The sequence below is a fragment of the Episyrphus balteatus genome, chromosome 3 (assembly GCF_945859705.1).
Source record: "Episyrphus balteatus chromosome 3, idEpiBalt1.1, whole genome shotgun sequence".
Taxonomy (NCBI): domain Eukaryota; kingdom Metazoa; phylum Arthropoda; class Insecta; order Diptera; family Syrphidae; genus Episyrphus; species Episyrphus balteatus.
Window position 1 is genome coordinate 21,002,904 of NC_079136.1, and position 22,682 is coordinate 21,025,585.

Below are 22,682 nucleotides of genomic sequence, written 5' to 3' on the forward strand. Positions count from 1 at the left end.
AAATGATTGTTTTTGTTTGTGTTAATTTTAAAAATAAATTATGTTTAATTTAAAGATTTAAAGCAATAAAACTTACTCGTCAACTATTAAATATTTGTTACCATCCGAAGCAGCACATTTACCCCGATAACTGAATTGTGAACCCTTAATATGTATTGATTGTTGATAGCCAGATAGAAACCATGAACCTTCCCATCTTTGTGGAAATGTACAATTTGATGCTACAAAGAAAAAAAGAAAAAAAGAAAGGTATTACATTTAGTTTAATTTTTTGATTATTTTAAAATACATTAAATGAAAAATTTTATAGTATTAAAATTAATCATTTTTCAAAAGGTTCTCAAAGAGGTTTTTCAAATGTAAAATTGTCTGATGACTATGATAATACAATCGTCGTTATTTTTGCAATGTAAAATTTTTAAATTTAAATGTATTTACCATATCTGCTTAAAGTTTTTATAGCATTTTAATGTCAAAAATTTAAATTTATTTTTATCATTTATTTTATAACAAATTAAATAAAAAATTATTTTTTTTTAAATCACGAAAAAAAATTGTTTTTTTTTTTTTAATGAAAAATTTGAAGAATTAAAAAAGAAAAATGGTCAGCTAATCTTCCGAAAGTTTTTGGGGTTCCGAAGTCAAACATTTTCTTTCTTTTTGAGATATTCTCGTTACAAAACTTAAATAATCGATTTTTTGCTATTTTTTAAGCATTTCTGAAACAGATGTTTTGTTATAGAAAAAAAAAAAATATTTTTGTAGAGGTTTTGAATGTGATGCTTAATCGTAGTGATTCATTAATTTTTAGTAAGAAAAATTTAACTTTAATTGAGTTTTACCTAATTTTTTATTATTATTATTTTTTTAATTCAATATTTTTCTTTGGTTTATATTTTACCTGCATTTTTATAAAAAACGGAATCACGAATATCACTTTTTTAACCTTTTCATTTGGGGTTCGATTAAAACCTCGATTTTTTTACCAATAAGTACTCGCCGTAGTAAAAATGCAATTTTATGTTAAATTTGAATTCAAGAAAAATTTAAATTCGGTTTAGTTTTCAGATTTAGAAGAAAAATGAATAGTGTGATCTTTCTCTCTAAAATCCAGAGGTGAATTAAGTAGAATTTTGTGGCTTAACATATTTAGTCTTGAAACTTAATAAAAACTTAAAGTTAAATGCATTAAAAAAAATTTAAAAAAAAAACATGAAAACCTTTCCAAAATGAAAAATATATTTTCTGAGAGCTAAACAAAAGAGCTGTTGTAAGAACTTGATTTTGCTGTTTCTTAATGAAAGTTCCTAAAGTAACGTGAAGTTAAGGTGTTTTTCAACCCTTTTTAATTATGTGTTTAAACTGACATCAGACTAGTAAATGCAGTTTATTTGCAGTAATTTTAAATCAAATTATATTCAAAATATCAATCAAATTGAATTCGCTAAATTTTGGTTTTCGATAAATCACAACACGACTCCTTGATATAAATATATATTATCATTCTGACATCTAAATATCACACCCTCTGTTCTCATTTTCTTTAAATTCTTCAAACCACATGCCACAAAATCTTTTAAAAAAAAGTTAAATCTCTACGCTGTGTGCAGCACTTTTTATGCACATTTTTTTTTCTTTTGTTTTCCCGCATTTTTTTTATCTTATTTCTTTTAATTTATTTTATATTTTATGCCATTCACCCTTGGAAAACACCCATTCTCCTAAATTATCCACATCATTCTTTTCTCCCACAGGACAGGACAATGACGATGATGATGATGATGCTATTGCTGATGCTAACCACTTGAGAAAAATGAATATTACGATAAGAACAAAAAAAAAAAACAAAAAAAAAAATATGAAAATAAAATAAACAATGAAAAACGAGGAAAAATTCTTCATGGATGAATTCTTAAATTGTATGTTTTTGTGGAATCGTGGCTAAAGCAGCAAGTACGAGTACGAGTATGTAGTACAATAGCTTTTTGGTCAAGGCAATGATGAACAAAAAAAAACTATACCACGAGGATAATAAAAAAAAAAAAAATAAAAAAAAAAATTATATAGAACAAGGGTTGCAGAGTTGAAATTTTGTGAATACGAACTTTTGTCCCGAATAAATTACACATTCCCAGTTTTTAAAGAAAAATAATAATAAAAAATAAAACAGACAGAAGTGCATCCTAGAAAAAAGGCGAGAGAGAGGTTCGGGCAGAGATAGATGAGTGCTAGTAAAAAACATAAAAATTAAATCCCTCCCTTCGTTTAATAAAGAAAAAAGGAATGGTACCCACCAAAAAACCAGAGCTACCTAGCTCATTTTATATATTTTTTCTGTTATTTTCTGATTTTTTGTTTTTTTCTTTCAAGGCAAAAAGTAGTTCACTGAACCATGTTCATTATATTCTCTTGTTGAATGAAGTTGTTAATATCCTGATTTCTTGTTTTTTTTTTTATTTCAACTGCATTTTATTATTATTCCTTTCAACAACTCTGGTTACTTCTATTTGTTCAGGGAAAATTGCACATAGCAAAGGATTTAAGTGGAAAATTTAAATTGGATAACCATGATGATGATGATGGTTGGGAAAATATTTTTTTTTTTTTTTGGAATTATAAAAAAAAAGAAAATAAATGATGGAATACAAAAAAAAAATGAAATCGTGATAACTGGAGCATGAAACCTCTTTGAGTGGCCCAGAGAAAGAAATTGAAAAGTTAGATATATGTGGAAATAAATTTTAATAGCACACCGTTAGAAGTTCGCAAAGGTGCAATGGAAAGGAGAGGAAATTTCACAAATCTGTTTAGTGAAATTTTTTGCAAAAAACAATGAGTTATTATAGCTTTTGTCTGTTTTTGAAGGTAAAAATATAAGCCTTTGTGAACATGAGACTGATGTTGGAAAATGGAAATCCTAAGAGGATTGGTTGGGAAAAAAACAAGATGGGTCCAAAAAAGTACCTACTGGAATATTTATTTTCTTTTGTGTCAAATTTTTTTTGACGTGATAACTTCTTATAAATCCCGTTCCACCTGAAATTTTTAGCAGTGCGGCAAAAATTTCAATTCAAAATTAAAAATTAACTATAAATTAAAATTTTTAAAAAACACCTACTTTTTTAGGGGTATTATTGGGTGGAGTTTTATTTTTAGCAATTTTTTGGAGAGTTCAAAAAATCTCAAATTTATTGGACATTATAGGTTATAGTCATGTTCATGTATGTGCGAAAAATTGGTATTCTCAAATGATTTTTGACCGAATAACGGGAAAAATAAGTTTTTCTGTCACAAGTTTTTTGACCGTTTTTAACGGTTTTTTATTTGTATCTTTGTTTCTTCAAAAAAATTTATAATATAGATAGATAATAGACTGGACTATATTTGTTCAAATTAATTTAATCAATTTCGTATTCACAATTTTGAGATAACGGTAAAATAAAGTTCTATTTTTCAACACGTTTTTTCTTTTAATCTAGAGTTATTTAACTTTACTAAGCATACTGATAATATTACCTTTCATTTAATATATCACATACAACGGTACATTTACTACAAGCTACACAATGTTAAATTAAAAAAACTTCAGAAATACCGCAAAACACATGTGGGAAATACCGTATTCTCAGTTTGAAATTTCGACATGGTTGGCTTTACAAAATTCTTACTTTTTTTGTAGGCATCGTAGAAATATGATTGAAGCGTCATATAAAAGGTGAAATAATAAGCTTTCAGACGATATAAAATTTACTTTAAGTTGTCATTGAAAAAAATGGACTTTAAGGTAATTTAAGAAAAAGAAGAAATATTTTTTTGCTTTTTTTGATGAAAATTGATTGGGTTCAAAATATTCTAGCTTTTTTGTAGATGTCGTGCAGACATGGTTGTTATAAATATTTTGAGCTGAAATAATAGGCTTTCAGATGGTATAAAATTTATATTAAAATATGGATTTAATGGTGTTAGCAGACAACACATTTGTCTTGAAAAATGATTGTTTTCAATAAATTAATCTTATACCTTTTACGCATTGTAAAAATTTAAGTATTACTTTATACTTTAGGAAAAGTATTTAACTTTTTAATGGCGTAATTTCTTTGTAAGCTTTACAGACAACCACCTTTTTTTTTTGGTAAAAATTTAATATTCCTGTGTCGGAAGAAAAAACGTCTTAACTTCCAAACTATCAACCGTTGTTTAACATCCTTAAAAAAAATCCTAATCACCATGACCATCATCAGTGTGTAGTCAGTCAACATGTAATTCGTCGTAGTCATCATAATTCTCATCGACGACGACTTCTAAAAACTTGAAATAAGTCATAACTGTTGTTTGTTTTGGACGTGGATATGTAGCGTAAACGTGGTATCATCATCGCATTAAGCCCCATCTATTTTGTAAGTGGAATGATTTTAACGTTCTCGCAGGTCCTTGTTGTTGTTGATTTCTTTTTCGGATGCTTAGTTCCTGCTGCTGACTGTAAGTGCTTGCTGTTAGCAGATGTTGTGCGTGCCTAGAAAAAGAAAGAAAGCCCAAACTCATCGACTTCCAGGAATCCAAAAAGCCTACAATTTTTTTTTTTTTTTTTGACATTTGTATTTGTTCATGGTTGGTTGAGTTGAATTCTGAAATATTTTCTTTATACTTCTTCCATATTTTTTTTGCTACTTTTTTTGTTGTCCATTTCGTTGTGTTATTGGAATAACTTTTACTTTATACGAATGGTTTGTGGCAGTTTTCAATATTTTACGATCCTGTTTCAATGCTTTGTTAAGGATTTTATTGTTCCTTTTAGAAATGATGGCTATGACAAGAAAGAGAGTGGGAAGTGGTGGCTTTGATTGTTGCCTATACTCTTTATAGTCTTACTTGCTTTTGGAAAAAAGGACTTGTAGCAAGCAAAAGTCATTCTTCATATTAATGACGACGATTTCAAGTGCCCCAGCGACATTTTCAATGGGCAAAGGCAAGGCAAGTAAAATTTACTGCGAATATGCTACTGTTTCCGTTATTTTTTTTTTTGAAAGAAGGATATAGACAGAACGTGCCACAGAGGGAGTATAGGTTTTAGAAAATATAAGGACGACGATAGTAGAAATAGGAGTTGTGTTTATTTTTCACATGGCTGACAGGACGAGAACAATAACTTTCTATTTTTTTTGTTTTTGTTTGTGTGTGTGCGTTAGCGAGTATAACAAGGAAAGAAAGATGGTATTCGGTCATAAATCAATAGATTCCAATTAATTTTTGTAATTTTTCTTGATTTTGCTCTATGTGACGGCAGCTGTTCGGTGGTCCGTGATGTATCCTTCATACAATAAAGGAGCAAGAGAGGATTTTTGTTAAGGGTTTTTTTTTGTTTTGTTTTTTTTTTTTTTGGTCATCCTTATTTGATGCGGATGGTTTAGTTGAAGTATGGAATTTAAGGAATTTCATCATTTTTGATAGAAAAAGAGAGAAGTAAAGAGGGGTGTAGACAAATTTATGATAGATATGTATTTCAATTCGCGACAGATTTTTGTTATTTTTTTTGCTTGAAAAGCAATAAATTTTAGTGATGATTATGATTAAAGGAGATTTATGACATGATTGTTTGACATTTTGAGTGAAAAGAATGTTACTTCTTATTTTGATAGAAAAAAATTTCATTTGTTTTTGTAACAAAAAATTGTCACGAATTTTTCGATTTTTTATTGGAAAACTGTTAAATGCTGGTTTGGTTGAGAAGGTAAAAGTGAGTCTGTTGAGGATCACACATAAGTTTCTGACGACAATTTTCACGTATTTTAAAAGCTATGAACTATTGGTTTATCGCTAACATAATGAATGTTTTTCTCCGGATAATCAAGTTGACCGAAAATGTATAATTTAGTGCAGTTTACAGAAATAGACCATAGTTTGGAGTTATCAATATACGACTGTACACATCCAAAATATCGCTGTCAAGGCATGCAGTTTATCTTGTCTTTTAGCCATAAGGACTTCACTAGTCCCAGATTGTATATCTGCCAATCAGCAAATATATCAGGGCTATATCTAACAATCAGAACAATCAACTTTACGAGTAGTACCCTGTCGATCAGTAGAAGCACCCAGCGGCTTCACTAAAATATGCAGATCAGATAGTCACCAAGGGCTGGTTTAGTATTTCTCGTTCAAAGTGCGAAACGTGACCGCAATAGTACCTGTCAATCAGCAGTGCGACGAGGGGCTTAACTAAAACCTGAAGTTTTAATAAAACCATTAGAGGGCTCATTAGTACCGGCCAATCAGAAATTTCACTCGGGACCTAGTTTGTACCTGCTCATCAGAAGTGCCACTAAAACCTCTCATTCGAAGAAGTACTACCCGGCCTTAAAGTAATGTTAGGGGCTTCACTAGAACCTACCGTGACGCTTAGGACCTCATTAGTACCTATTGAACTAAGTTCCAACAGAGTTCTTAAAATTCCGGCTAATCTTCCAGAGGTCTGACACGATATTTAAGTGGCACAGTAGATACTCGCCGATTAGTAGTGCTATTAGTGGCCTCATTAGTACATGTGGATCAAAGTGGTATCAGAGGCATCACTAGAACCTATCGTGATCTTTAGAGCCTTTTATTAGTATGTTGAACTAAGTTCGCGATAAGCTTTCTCATATTACCGGCCGATCTTCTAGAAATGTGGCAGTGTTTTTTAGTGGCAATGGAAAATACCGTTTTCTAGATAAACGAAAAAAGAGCACCAGAATACTATTACCCGGTCAGTACTTCTTTCTTCGGAAATAAAAGGATTATAGTACGGAATTTCGTATGATTCTTTAAGACTTTCTGAAGGCACAAGGGTCTAGACTTTTTTTCTTTATTTACCAGTAATTTCTGACAAATCTTAATAGTGTTAGAAGTGGTATCAATACTTGTTTATTCAATCGAGTGATTTCTTGCTTTTTTTCTTTTCTGCGGTTATTCGCTTCGTCAAAAGCCGTAAGGTTCTTCTTAATTTGTCAGAGCCCTTAACTGGTTGTTCTACGTTGCCTGCTGTTTGACGTTCCATCAGGAGAACTTTTAATTCCTATTGATCAGCAAGAGCCTTTGTCAGCTTTTTTTTTGTTGTATAAAGGGGATATTAGTTCTTGATGATACAACAGAGTCGTATCTTACTGATTCGCAATTCTCTTAAGACCGTATTAATTCTAAAGGATTCACAAGAGCCTTTATCTCCTGCGTCTTCTTCTTCTTAACCAGGGCTGTTGATTTACCAGAGTTGTTGACTGACATTTTTCGGAACTGTTTTTTTTTTTTCATTCACTGATTTACAAGAGTTATTGCAAACTTCATTGGTTCCATTTTGCGTTGTTACCACTTTTGTAAGTTACATACAGCTGTGTTCAAAATAATAGTAGTGCCTGCATCAAAATAACATTTTTTATAATTACGGTGCTTCTACGGTTAAAAATTTAGTTTCTTTGATGTCAAAGTTTGTAACGGTCAATTACTAATAAACGTATCATAGTTTTAAAATGAAAAAGAAGGTTCCAAATAATTTTTCATTGACTTTTGGTTGTTCTTTCTAATTTGACCTGTTCAAAATAATAGTAGTTAAAGTTATTTTTGAAGAATTTAAAAGCGGTTTATAACATAGAATATTTATTTTTGGTTTAAAAGTAAGTACTCATATAATATGAACAATTTTTCAACAAAAAACGATTTGTTTCGGTTTTAATCTATTTAAAGTTCGAAGAGCAAAACACTGCAGTTCGGATAACGGAAACTTTTACGAAAGCTGCTTGAAGAAGGGAAAACCTACTTGGAAATTCAAGGTTATATAAGGATGCTCCCCTACAATAATAGCCAATGCAATAAACTCAACGAAAAACCCGAAACGTGCGGTAGAAAAAGAAAAAAGACCGTCGTAGATGACAGGCGTATTGTCCAGATGAGCAAAGTTGAGCCTTCTGCATCGTCGTTTCAAATCCAGAAGGCTTTAAGCCTGGATTGCAGTGCAGTGAACATTTGGAGGCGACTGTTAGAGGTTAATTTGTACGCTTGAAGTTCACATAAAGTACCGCTGTTAACAAAGAAATATGTTAAAATACTAAAATTTTCGACCCTCCATGTTTAACTTTTTCCGTCGTATACTTTGGAACATATTCCGTATTGGGTGGACGTCGGACGTATTGTGGAGATCCAGTACCACCAAAAGGGACAAATATGCTGTCATCAGTAAACAATATGTTACGCCATTACTTTGCTGGCCAGTTTATGTGGTCTTTTACAAACTGGATACGCTTTTTAACATGTTTCGCTGAACTTTTCGTGGACTTCAAGCGTACAAATTAGTGTCTAACATTCGCCTCCGAATGTTCACTGCACTGCAATCTAGGCTTAAAGCCTTCTGGATGTGAAACAACGATGCAGAAGGCTCAACTTTCCTCGTCTGGACAATACGCCTGTCATCTACGGCGGTCTTTTTTCTTTTTCTACCGCGCGTTTCGGGTCTTTCGTTGACTTTATTGCATTGGCTACCATTGTAGGGGAGCATCCTAATATAAACTTGAATTTCCAAGTAGGTTTTCCCTTCTTCAAGCAGCTTTCGTATAAGTTTCCTTTATCCGAACTGCAGTGTTTTGCTCTTCGAACTTTAAATAGATTAAAACCGAAACAAATCGTTTTTTGTTGAAAAATTATTCAAATTATATGAGTACTTACTTTTAAACCAAAAATAAATATTCTAAGTTATAAACCGCTCTTAAATTCTTCAAAAATAACTTTAACTACTATTATTTTGAACAGGTCAAATTAGAAAGAACAACCAAAAGTCAATGAAAAATTATTTGGAACCTTCTTTTTCATTTTAAAACTATGATACATTTATCAGTAATTGACCGTTACAAACTTTGACATCAAAGAAACTAAATTTTTAACCGTAGAAGCATCGTAATTATAAAAAATGTTTTTTTGATGCAGCCACTACTATTATTTTGAACACAACTGTATAAAAAAACGTCGAAATATGCATTTAGAATTGTCCATTCTCATAAAACTAAAAGCTTATCATTAATTAGATGAAGTACGCATTAACTTATACGTTTTTACCAATCAGCTTTATGACGTTAGTTCAAAAACTCTCAATAACCCTCCTGATATCGGAAATTGACAGAATTATGTCAAACATTTTTCATAAAATTAGAACTAGGTTCAGCTTTTACTTTCCAGCTGCCAAAATTTGGCACTAGACAAAACTACAACAATAACCTCTCAATATTCAAAAAGCATATAGTCACTATAAGTGCACTTTCAAAACTGCCCAAAAAAAATGTATTATAAATGTTTTCCCCGGAACGAAACAATATTTACCTAGTCATAACACCCATCCTTTGCAAAAGTAATATCATTCTGTATAGAGTTAATTTCATTCTTTCTAAATAGTCAATCGAAGAACCTTTATAGACACACATCTACAATACAATACACAACAAAATAGAAAAACTTCCCCCCCAACACACTTCTGAAACCATCAATGTCCCAAGTCAAACGAGGTCCTTTGCCAAAAAAAAAAGTAGGTAGGTAGGTACTCAAAAACAAGGGAAAAACAAAAATCCCATAAAATTGGAAATAGCAAATAGAAAGAAATGGAAGAGAAATAGAGAGAAAAAAACTAGGACAAAATACTAAAACAATATCCTTCCAATCATCAATCTCAATATCTCAAAATCGATGGCGTCCTAATTTTTCATCTATTTTTCCCTATACTCTTTATAGACGAGGATTCCCTCCAATATTCCACATCTATTTCAAAAAACCCAAAACAACGACATAGACGACGAAACGAGCAGTTTTGTGTGTGTATTTGTATGGCACTTTCAAAGCTAATAAAATCGAAATATACAGGGTGTCCCACAGTTACCGCCCCAAATGAAAACCATAGATTCCTGAGGTAATTTTAAGTCGAAAAACTTAAGAGGCAATTTTCTCGTTTTCGTCCCGTTTTCGAGTTACCACGGTTTTTATGATTTTTGCTCTCTTGTCCTTTAACTGGCCTTATCTTTGCCAAACTACGTTTGATTTGAAAGATTTTTTTTACAACCAATCAAGAATTCATTACAGTTTAAGTTTGTCTCATAACTTTTTTTTCTGCGGATAACCGTTTCTCCGCCATTTTGCATCAAACACAATTTTCTTCGTTTTTTAAGTTGTTGTTTACACTTTCATATCAATTAAGTTAAAAAAACACGTTAATAAGCATTAATTTTTTGTGCTTTTTATTAAAGCCCAGTTTATTTCCATAAAAAAAAATAAGTTTCATTTCATAAAAAAGGCTACTGAAAGTAATTAAAAAAAAATAAACAAACTGAGTGAATAAAAAAAAAATAATTTTTAAATAAAAAATTAATTTAAATGAATTAAAAACTTTTTCTGAGCTATTGTGGTTAAGAAAAGAACAAATAGACAAAGCTCAGAAAAAGTTTTAATTCATTTAAATTATTTTTTTATTTAAAAATAATTTTTTTTTATTCACTCAGTTTGTTTATTTTTTTTTTTATGACTTTCAGTAGCCTTTTTTATGAAATAAAACTTATTTTTTTTATGGAAATAAACTGGGCTTTAATAAAAAGCACAAAAAATTAATACTTATTAACGTGTTTTTTTTACTTAATTGATATGAAAGTGTAAACAACAACTTAAAAAACGAAGAAAATTGTGTTTGGTGCAAAATGGCGGAGAAACGGTTATCCGCAGAAAAAAAAGTTTTGAGACAAACTTAAACTGTTATGAATTCTTGATTGGTTGTAAAAAAAATCTTTCAAATCAAACGTAGTTTGGCAAAGATAAGGCCAGTTAAAGGACAAGAGAGCAAAAATCATAAAAACCGTGGTAACTCGAAAACGGGACGAAAACGAGAAAATTGCCTCTTAAGTTTTTCGACTTAAAATGACCTCAGGAATCTATGGTTTTCATTTGGGGCGGTGACTGTGGGACACCCTGTATAGAGAAAACAATCAAGCATCCTTTCGATGGCTCCCTTCGAGCACCACCAACAGCAGCAGCAAAGTTGCCCCTGCCAATCTCACACCGATACCATATATACACAAGAGCTAAAGGACCGAAACAAATGATTTGTGGTTTTATATTTTGAGGGTAATTGCTGCAGAGAAAACCATCACCACACAGCAAAATGGCCATTTAAAAAGGGGGTTATATAGTAGGTAGGTAGGGTATCCTTTAAATTGAATTGTGCCAGGGTATTCTTTCCACTTTTTTTTTTTTTGCAACTTTCATTTATTTTATTTTTTTTTTCGTCCTTTCTTTTGGCAACAACCCCTCGCTTGGTTTTTGTATAGCACCCAAGAGTACTTAGATATCAGAATACACTCTCTACACACAGCTTTTGGGAATATTTTGATTTCTGACCTTTTGTTGAATGAACCAGGATCTCAATTTCTGTCGAGTCAAGAGTGTATAGTTAGCTCTAGCTAGCTATTAACCTAAAGTGCAGCAAGCAGCAGCAGCAACACAGGAGGACGATTACTATGACGACCACAATGACGAGGACGAGAACGACCACAGAGGCCAAGAAAAAGTCCCAAAAAAGTAGCTCTATAAGTCATCGATTTCATTCGGTCAGTAAACCAATATGATTTTTTTTTTTGATAGTATATTTGTGGTGGATTCGAGGTGTGGTCCTTCAAGGGTTTCAAATCACCCTCTTCCCATCATGGTTTTTCATTTCTTTCTTGCATGGCTTTTTTTTTACATATATTTTTTTTTTTTTTGTTGCACCCGCTAAGTTTTGTCGAAATCGGTTTCGATGGTTTTTTGCTTTCGAAATGTATAATGTGTGTTTGTATGTTGCGGTTGGTTTGGCTTGGCACTGCAATTGGAAATGGAAACCAATTACTTTTGTTTTTCTTTTCATTTGGGCACACATTGCACATGGAGAGAGAATCGGAAAAATCCACATTTACATTTTTATTTGCCAGTGACGACGAGAGGTTATTTAAACAGAAGAAAAAAGGACATGTAAGGAATTCGGAGAAAGTTTAATGGTTTTAAAAAAATTGCTGAACCTACTGTTTCTAAAGACAGTAGATTTGGATTCCTCTATTTAAAAAGCTTATAACACAAGATATCACTTAGGACAACTTGTTTTGACTGCTTATCAATAATGAATGCATAAAACACTAACAGATTTTCTCAGGAATTGCACGGGAATCATTGAAATAGTCCATTTCCACATAGGAACAATTTTCCAAAAAGCTTTTCCTAAAGGATTGAGATTGAGTGGAAAAGCATGAAACTATCTATCTTAAGGCACTGCATAAAACAATTAATCAAGGGATTATAATAAGAGGTCAACTCTTAGAAGCTTCAAGTGACCTTGCGGAAATTTGTCAGGAAATCATGCTTTATGGAAGAAATTTTCAGAAATTCTTTCGGAGAGCGTTCTTGAGTCTACCCATTTCAAATAAAATGTTTTTGAAAAGGATTTAGCGGTAGAAAGCCTTTTGGTAACCTCTAAGATTTTTTTTTTCAGTAACATCGAAACTGACGGAAATTCTTATAAACGCACTTTTTTCTAGTCCCAGTACCTTTTTTTTAAAGATTTGAAAAGATTCATTGAGTTTCAAAAACTAAACTATCTTCAGACCATTAGTCAGAAAATTAGTGAACCTGGGGCAGATTCGAAAAGAGCCTTGTTAATTGGGAGAAAGCCTTAAGTCTGGGGGAGGTTACATTTCAGAATCTTGGTTGACATAGAAAGTAATTTTTCGAAACTGTTTTTAAATCACAAAACAACTTGGTATCTAGGACTACAAAGTCTTAAGCAGAGCCCACATATTTAAGAAGAAGTTATTTTTCAACACAATTTTCATTGAGATTTTGTAAAGAGTCTGGAAATCAGTACTTAACACCCACAGCAGATTCAGTGGATGCTGCCCTAAGATTTTTTTTTTTTGAATAAAAACCTGACGAGAGTTTTTTAAGTAGGCCTTCGAATTTAGCCTTCAGCCAAGACAAATAACTAATTTCATGTTCGAACATTTCTTCAAAGGTTTAACTAAAAAACCTTAAGGTACCGAGGACCATTTTGTGAGACTATACAAATGCATCTAAACAAATGTGATTTTAAGAACCCTGTCTTCAAGAACCAGAGAAGAATACTGAATGTTCTTAGTCCTGAACTTTAATAGAAACTAGTTTAAGAAACACTCCGGCAAACTTTGACTTATCTAGTTCATATATCTGAAACAAGTTTAAGGTACAGACCAGACTAATACTTAAAATACGTAATTAAAAGAGCCAACACGGAAATTACTTGTTAGTAGTAACACTTTGTTTTTCATATCAGGCAGACGCAGAATAAGCCATGTCATTATTCTTAAGAAAAGATATATTGTGAAAAAAAATTCTTTGTCAACAAAGAAGTTCTCTATCTATCTATCAAGACACACCTAAAGAAGTAAGTTTTAAAAATTAACCGGCAAACCCGTAAAATCATATGAAGAATTAAATGAAACAGAAAGCAAAACTATCTAATCGAACGAGTTATTAACACGCGAACTTGCAAAATTAACGAACCAATCTGAAAGGACAAATGCGAAAGAATAAATGTTAGCTATGCCAAATTAACAGTCAGATCCGACAAATCAACAAGAGATCCTGTTAATTCAACAAGCGAAGCCGAAAAATCAATAGGAGAATCCTATTGTGAAATAAACAAATATAGTAAAGAAATGAGCAAGTTTGGCAAATTAATGGTCTAATCTAGGAAAAAAAAAAATGGAAAATCAATAGACTTAAAGTATCAAATCAACGGACAGTCGAAAAAATCTAACGGATGAAGCCAAGAAGCCAGCAGGTGAATAGGAATCCTGGGAAACCCAACGGGCTAAGCTGGTGACAAATTAGTAGTTGAATTCAAATTGTTGAAATAAACCGATGTTTGTGACAAATCAACCAACAAAACTTGTAAATCAACGAGCGAAGCTAGAAAGTCATCGATAGAATCTCAAAAAACCAACAAGAAAACGTGAAAAATCAAACCAGTTAGCCTGAAAAATCAACGAAAGAATATCTAAAATCAAACAACGACCTTGTCAAACCAAAGGCAATGCCGATACATCTGTCGACAATTTTAACGAGCCAAGCCACTTTCCTAGAAAATGGCAGAACAAGTAAAGTTGAGAGATCAGGCTTGGAAAATCGATGAGAGAACTTTTTAGGCAAAATTAAAAGACCTTCCTTACAAATTCGATGGGCGAGGTTGAAAATCGACAAGGGACTGTCGGATATCAAAGCACGTAGCGGGTAAATAATTGGACAAATCCGCAAATAAACATACGAAATTGGGAAAAACGAAAGAATTCGGAAAATCGAGAAGAACACAGTGGGGCCTAACAAATAAATACTCAAATTAGGCAAACTAACAAAGAAAAAATGGAAGAAACAGAAAATTAAAAGGCGAAATTGGCAATGAATAAGCAAATTGGGTGAAATAACAAGCTTACACGGCAAACCAAGGAACGAGTTTAACAAATCAACTGGCTATTCTGGCGAACTTGGGATAACTATAGCCACATACAGAAAATTTGTTTACTGCTAAGTAGATGTAGGATGCCCCAGAATAATGCCTTCTAGGAGAAGGGAAAATGTTCACTTTATTCTTTAACTCTGATGTTGACAAAATTTCTAATTTTGTTTAGTGAATAACTTGATCAGAATTCAGAACCAAAGGCAAAAAATCCAAGGCTCTCAAAAACCGAAAAAAAAAATATAGCATTTCAAAGAGCTTTCTTTTGAACCGTGTCCAAACCTTGAAAAGCACATGTTCTTCATTAATAACAAAATTTGGCAGAAACACAGTATTTTTTTCATGATTGAGCAACGTTGCAGTAAGTTTCTCAAAATTTTACTCTGTTTTCATTTGTATTTTGTTTGCATATTGTTGCTTCATCAGAATGTGAACTAAAACAACGAAGTGAAAAATTGGATGGTAAATTTAGCTCTTCTCAAATTAATTAAATGGTTTTTTTTTAAGAGCGAAATAATTGGTTAATAATAAAAATAGAAGCCAATCTAAAGTCTCACAAAAACAGGTGATGAAGAGGCAGGGTGGGGGGCGGATGGGTTTGTATGTATGAATTTTGATTTGGTCAGCAGTTCTAAACCAAAAACATACGACTCATACTTAACCTTTAATATTCCACAAAAAAAAAAAAAAAAAAAAAAACAAAGAGGTATTGAGTAAGAGTGGGTGCAAACACCAGTGCCAATTCAAACACACAAGGATAATGGGAATTTCTGCCAAAAAGCCTATATAAGTGGGCAATTTTTCACAATGCGATATGGCAGCTATAGCTAGCTAGCTACCAAGGAATCTTTTCTCGCTATTGAACTATTGATTTTATTTGTGTTGTTTTTTTTTTTTTTTGTTCTTATTTCTCCATGTATGTATATAGTGTCCTCCCGTGAGTCGTCCTTCAGTGTCCTGATTTTGAAAGGAATCATTTTTTTTATTCTTGTTGAATTGTTGTGTGGAAAAAAATAAAATAAAATAAAAAAAATGGGAGAAAAAAATTACAATTTCCAGAGCTATGTAGGTATGTTTGTACATATAACAGGCCTTGAAACCTAAAGTAGAGTGCTGCGCCGTAATTAAAAAGTGAGAGGCAAGCAGCAGCAGCAGCAGCAGAAATAGCAACAGCAACAAGACCAGCAGCTATAAATTTTACAATTCTTTTAATTGCGTTGACATTAATCACTAAGAGCAGCGCAGAGTTTCGTTTGCCGAGAAGAGCGAAGGTGTGCTGTGCGAAATACTATACGACGACGACAAACACGAAAGACATGGCGGAAGGATGAAATGTTTAATGATGAGTCGCGGCAGCACAGAACTGGAACTGGCGGCGGTTGACCTACAAAAAGCCAAGTAAGCCACATTTCTGGTCTTTTAATTATTTAAATATAGGTGGCCATTAAAATTATTTCTTCCCTGGCTTTTCCTCCTACCCACTCCCCTTCTCTGTGTTTATATTTAATGTCTTTCCTACATGTAAGAGCTCTTCCAGGACACTCGTGAATTTTTTAATGTTATTTACGATCAACATTTACTTTAAAGTTGTTTTTTTTTTTTATTTTATTTTTGTTTTTTTTTAATTATAAAAAAAGGAAATATCTTTACTTAATTTGGCACACAATTTTATTTTTATTCTTTTTTTTCTTAAAAGAAGTTTGTATTTTTATATGGAACACAGTGTAATGAGATGAAGGATGCCATCAAAAAAAAAGTTAAAAAAAAAAATAGGGAAATAAAAGGGAATAAATGCTTTTTTGACCTGAAAACTACTAGAACGGAAAATGTATCTTAGAATTCTTTTTGTGGTGAATGTAAATGTTTTTAGATGCTTAGTCGGAGAGAGTCGAAATGTGGCTCTCGCTTTGGGTTAGATGACCTAGTAAATGAATAATGAATAGTATTTCGTTCTAAATTTGAAAGCAAACAGCAAAAAAAAGGATATACACTGAAAGTTTGAAGATGAGGAAAACATTTAAAAGAAAATTATATGGAATTTGAATAAAAGAGTAACAACAACAAGATCTTGTGTATTATGCTCATTTAGTAGGGTAGAAAAGAGCTTTGATGGCTATTCATTTATATTCAAACGAATTGGGTTCATAAAATGAGGGCCCATAGTTTTTTTTTTTAGAAAATTAAATTTTATTTTATTAACGTGTGAACATTTTATAGAATTAAATGAGATTTTTTAATGAATACTGTTTTCTGTTTCATTTTAAATAAAAAAAAAATTAAGAAAAAAGAATTTAAATATGTGAATGGGTCACGTTAGGTTTGTATGTGCGGTAGGGAAATTGTTTATTGTGCAAAAAAAACTTTCTAATGAGGTTTCATTTGGTTTTTTGTTTTTATATCCTTGTACTAGTTTTATTTTTGTTTATTTTTTTAATGTAAAACTTTTTCTATTATATTTTTTTTTTCAATTGTTTCAGCAATTTCGAATTTCTTCCATTAACAAATATCTTGTTCTGATAATGACATATTTTTTGTATCCTGTTTATTGAATCGAGACATGCGAATTTGGGGTCGTCGTCGAATTGTACCAAACTTGTTTATAGTCTTTGATGATATGTTTATAATTAGAATAATCATAAACATGATGATATGAATGTTTTTTTACAGTTTCTGATAGAAGACAAATATACCTTTTCAACAATGTATAAAACGTGTAACTCGATTAAACCACTTAGGATTTATAAGCTGTCAAAGTTCAAAAATTACATTTTTTTCGTCATTTGCCCAACTTCGGCATCAATTTAAAGTATATGTTTTCAAAACAACATGCTATTTAAAAAATATATTCTTAAACTATATCTATTTCCCAATCAATCGAGGTATTTTTTATGAAAATCACTTCAAAATTTTCGACTTCAACCCAGATACAGAAATTCGAACTTTTAGGTATAGAACAAAAATGTTGTTTCGGCACGTAGTAGGATAACTTGGGCGCCAGGATTTGATAACGGGTTTTTGAAGAGCTCAATACAAACATTTTTTTCTTTGGCAGGGGGGTCTATCTCTCCCTGTTTAGGTGGGAGGGGCATTTTTCTAAAAAAAAAATGTATCAAAATAAAAAAAAAATTATTAAAAAACAACGGCAACACTTACAGTAAAAATTATACCATTTCCGAAAGGCAAAATTGTAAATTTAATTCTAATTTTTAAATCAATATAATATAACCAATAGTTTTTGAAATAATCGATTTCAAAGTTAAAAATAGGCGAAAAAAATTTTTTTAAACTCATTTCATACTATTTTTGTCCAGACTGTGAATTTTAGTAAACAAAAATTACTCACACAGAAAACTGCCTCAATTGATTCCTTATCGAACAGTGAAAACTATATGTTTCTATGTCTACTAGTTTTTAAGAATTGAAAAATTATTTTATCAGATTTTTCTTTTTTCAAAATATTTTTTGTTTTTATTTGTTTTTATTTTTCCAATTCACCCAAGTAACAATTTTACTTGCATAAGGTCCATTTTGTTCGATTCGACAAGCTATAGTTTGTATAAGTTTAGTTTAAGGCTAACTTACGCAAGTCATCCATTTTGGAAAGAAAGGAGGTCTTCTTAAAGCTATCTAGAAGTGTTAAGAAGAAGCCTTGTAAATATCAGTTAAAGAAGACCTTTATAAGACCTGTACCAAGAGGTTCTTGCAAGTATGCAATGTTTTCACCTGTAAGTATGCAAAGTTTTTATTTTTATCCTGCAGATATGCAATGTTTGTAACGCTTTAGAAAAAAACATTGCATTTCAATGTGCGGTTTCAATTAGCTCCCAATTTTCGACTCATCTTTAATATTCAAGCATGGTCTACTGGTAAAGTGCAGGCTTGGTATGCAGAGGTACGTGGGATCGATTCCTGACCGGGCCATGTAATGAAAATAACAAAATGTGTTCTTTTTCAATTAAAATTATATTCTCATCATTTAAGAACAACAGAAAAATCAATGGAATTTCCAAAAAAAGGAAAAGAAAAAAAATTGGAAAAAATTAAAATAAATAAAATAATATGTAGAAAATGCAAAACAGAAAAAAATAAAAAGAAAATAAAAAAAATGAAATAAAATTCAATAAATTCTTTATTTTATGCATAAATTCAACATCTTCTTCAACACCTTCAACAACTTCTATAAGGCCTTATTATAACATCCTACGCAAGTAATCCGGTTTGTGCATTAGATAATCCCTCTGCAGGAAGACCTCCGTAAGGCCATTTTAAGCTGTTTGTTACAAGCTATTAGCTTGTGGATTACCTGTGAAGGAAAGTCCTATGCAATTTCGGTAAAATGCGCCAAAATGATTTGCATAAGACCTGTCCTTCTTGTTATAAAAGCCAAAAAAATAGCTTGCATTGACCCTTATGAAAGCTAAATTGTTACTTAAGCTGTCTGTGGTTTTATGGCTTATTCAGTATCGTTATATTTGTATCTAAATTGTGAAGATGCATTAAGTCTAAAGAAAACTTTTGTATAAAAGTTAAAAGCCGACATTTTGTCGAATTTTTTTTTTTTTTTCAAGTTCTATTGTTTTTGGCCCTGAAAGACTATTTTTTTATGTCTATGATATATGAAGGCTCCGAATTCAGTAAAATGTCACATATTTAGAGCCTGGAAATCAATTGACCTTTTCTAAAGGGCTGTAGTTATTTTGATAAATCTCCCAGTTTGTTTTATATAAGAACCTTAAAAAAAGAACCAGCTTAATTTGATGTAGTTTTTGTATCTGTTGTTGACTCTTATGAAAGCGGATTTTTTTTTTCATCGAGTAAAAGGTCGATCCAACATTTATGGGATAAAACATTATATGAGAATAAAGTGAATTTTATTAGATGCTTAACTGTGTCTTTATGCACAATTTAAAATCTTTAATAAGTTTTACTTAAGAATATTTTCAAGCTTTAAAAGTATTAAAATATTTCTTCAATGAAAAAAATTCTTGATATCTAATATTTCGAACAAAACGAAAAAAAAAGACAAAAAAATCCTTAAATATTCCCAATTCAATTTCAATTCATATGAAAAAAATCCCTAAAGAAACTATTCCCGCCATTATATTTCCTCTTGTATAGCAAAGAAAAAAAAAAAGTTTCTTTTCTATCCCCAACTTTTGTACTCCCCCTAAAAAAAACATATAGAATCTCCTTATATACACATATACAAAAAGCATGCATTTTCAACAACAAATTGTGATTGCAAAACTTCCCTTTCTCATTTTCGTTGAATGAATAAATATGCCACTTTGGTTTGCTCCCAAACCATCCTGTGGAATCTAGCAGCAACAGCAGCCCAAGCATTAGGAATATAACCCCGCTTCGGGGATATATAACGATTGTGCTTATCTGTTCTCTAGCGCATAAAGTCCTAAACATTTTAGCCCAGGATAAGAATCCCACATACAACAAAATATACAATATATACCAACCTATACCGCATTCCCTTATTTTTCCACGTCATTCCACTTCTTTTTTTTTTTTCTTTTTTGTGTTGATAAAAGATAAAAATTATAATCATGTGTGTAGTAGGTATACCTAAAAATGAGAAGGCTAAAATGAATACCAGAGAAGATGGGAGTGTGTGTGTTTTTTGTATGGGTGTGGGTGTAATGTAGTAGTTGGTCCGTTTTGTTGGAATGTATGATGATTGCTTCAATGAAGTGCGCTCCTTCAGAAAATGTGTAGAATACATAAATCTGTGTACGATGTGAGTTCAAGGATTTCCGTATAGAATTCCATTTGCACTCTTTACATCTTAACACCCTCTCTCACCCTCATACTCCACCACATCATCATCTTATCCCTTTTTATCATGTGAATAAAAGCAACAATTTACCCCACTACCACACAACAGCCCTTCTGAAAAACCACCCATTCCACCCAAGGAAATGAAGAGAGGAAGAACAAGTGTAAAATTTAAGATCCTAAGTTCTATATCCAGGCAAAGATTTCTATACTTTCTTCGAGAGATCTCTCCTTGAAGAGACTTATATTCGTAGGTAGATACACTTCTAGCAGATAGATGGCGTGGGTGTGCATAAGACACACATTCGAGGGGTGTACACTGAACACATATATTTCGAAAGGATATGTGCAAATGCCATCCAACCGACAGATATTTATGTGTATTTGGAATACGAACAACTAAACTCGTTCCAAGTGTGTATAGTTGATGGAAAGAAGACAAAGGGGGGAAATGAGACTCCCTTTCGGTCTCGGTAATCTAAAATATGCAACCTCCACGTTCTTCAATAAACATTTCGAATGCGGGGTGCGGTTGTTATAGAGAGAGAGAGCGAGAGAATGGGGTTTGGGTTTTTGAATTGGGTTTTTGTAAGCTCAAGAAAGATTAGAGATGAACTTTTTAAAATTAAATCTTGATGCGGAATGTGTTATCTCTGTTTGTGTATGTGTTTTCTTCTTCGGTCGTTTCGACTTAATCTACAAGAAGAACAATTTTTTTTTTTTGCTTAAAGAACTTTCGACTTCTTGTTCGTATATATTTTTTTCTTCTGTGTATAAACTGATTTGGCCTATACACCATTTGTTCTTGATAGTTTATTGGCATAGTTGAGCATAATTTTAAAATCAAATTCAAATTCTTCTTCAATGCTTTATGCAATATTCTTAGTGCAATTGGAAAGTTCCTTTACAGAGAAAATTATTGGAAATAGTTGTGGTAAACATGCGGTGATTTTGAGATAGAAATATATTATATAACAGAGAAAGATGCGACGAATTTACTTTCAAGGTAATCATATTGCATTGCATTGCAGCTGGCTGGGCTGAGAGAAAGTTTTTGTGTGTTTGAGGATTTACGCAAAAGTATGCAATGTTTTTGTTTTGCATCAAAAACTTTTATATAATTGTTTATAAAATACGAAGAAGAATTATTATTGTGAAGAAATTAAATAAGAAATTTGCACTTGTGGTCAAAGTGATTTGTTAGAGAGAAGTTTTTTTAAACTCTGAGGATTTTGAGGTATTGGTTGAGGAATAAGTTTTTGTTATAATATAAATACACACTGGTTTTCTTACAACTAATTTATTAAATTTGTGGATTTCGAGAGTAATCATAAAAACTTCTACAACTTGTAGAAATATTTAGATTGTTTTTTGATTTGATAAAGTCTTATTAATTTATAAAGTCTTATAAATTTGAATCCTGAGAACCCGCGAAGTGAGCCAGGCATGATACTTTTAAGTTAAAAAGCTGTTCATATTGGCGAAAATAGTTAAGAAAATGAAAATCTGATAAAAAGGTAATTTTCTTATTTTCAATTTTCTCGGAAATTATAAGGCATAGAAGCATATGGTTTTTAGTATTTCATAAGAAATTAATTGAGGCAGTTTATTTCATTGATTTATTTCATATTTAAATTTACAATCTTGGTAAAAATTGTATTTAATGTATTATTTTTTTTTCAACTTTTTTCCCAAATTTTGACTTTAAAGTTGATTATTTCGAGAACAATTAATTGCAATAATTTGATTTAAAAATTAGAATCAAGTGTACTATTCTGGCTTTTGAAAAAGGTATCATTCAAAGCTGTAAGTGTTGCCGTTGTTTTTAAATAATTTTTTTTTTTGTATTTAACGTGATATTTTAGAAAATTGCCCCTTCCGCCTAAACGGGGGGAGATGGACTCCCACTCCTATAGTAAAAAATTATTGTATTAAACTATTCTACAAAATACCGTTATCAATTCTTGTCGCCTAAGTTATCGTACTCTCCCCAAGATTTTTATTCCAAATTGTCCCGATTAGAAATACAAAAATATGAATAACTTTTGAAAAGGAGCAGCTAGGATTTCAATTCCAATGGATTTTGGACGTATAATCATCAACAAATACAACCCAACTTGCAGTTTTTGTCGACATTTTTGTGATACCTATCGATGCTTCCTGCCCACCCGTGTGCATCATGTTAGCAGTTTGGTATTGATTAGGTATAGTTTTATCTTAAAGGCCGAATCATGACGATTAGTCCAATATAAGACTAAATCTACTATAGCTTATTTGGAAAGCTACCTATATACACCAAGAAAGGTATTTAAACAATTCAATCATTAAATAGGGTAAATAGGGGTAAAATTAAATGGAAACAAAATGTATTTTCTGATCGGTA

The 22,682-nt window shown here is 31.5% G+C and overlaps 1 protein-coding gene across 3 annotated transcripts in view; it reads right to left on the minus strand.

Annotated features, from left to right (window-relative positions):
• The window catches only part of LOC129913071 (uncharacterized), a 407,284-nt gene that overhangs the window by 140,504 nt on the left and 244,098 nt on the right, over positions 1 to 22,682 (minus strand). For all 3 annotated transcript variants that reach the window (XM_055991492.1, XM_055991491.1, XM_055991493.1), the window contains exon 3: positions 77 to 221. In XM_055991492.1, coding sequence (XP_055847467.1) covers positions 77 to 221 — 145 coding nt within the window. The remainder of the gene's footprint in view (positions 1 to 76; positions 222 to 22,682) is intronic.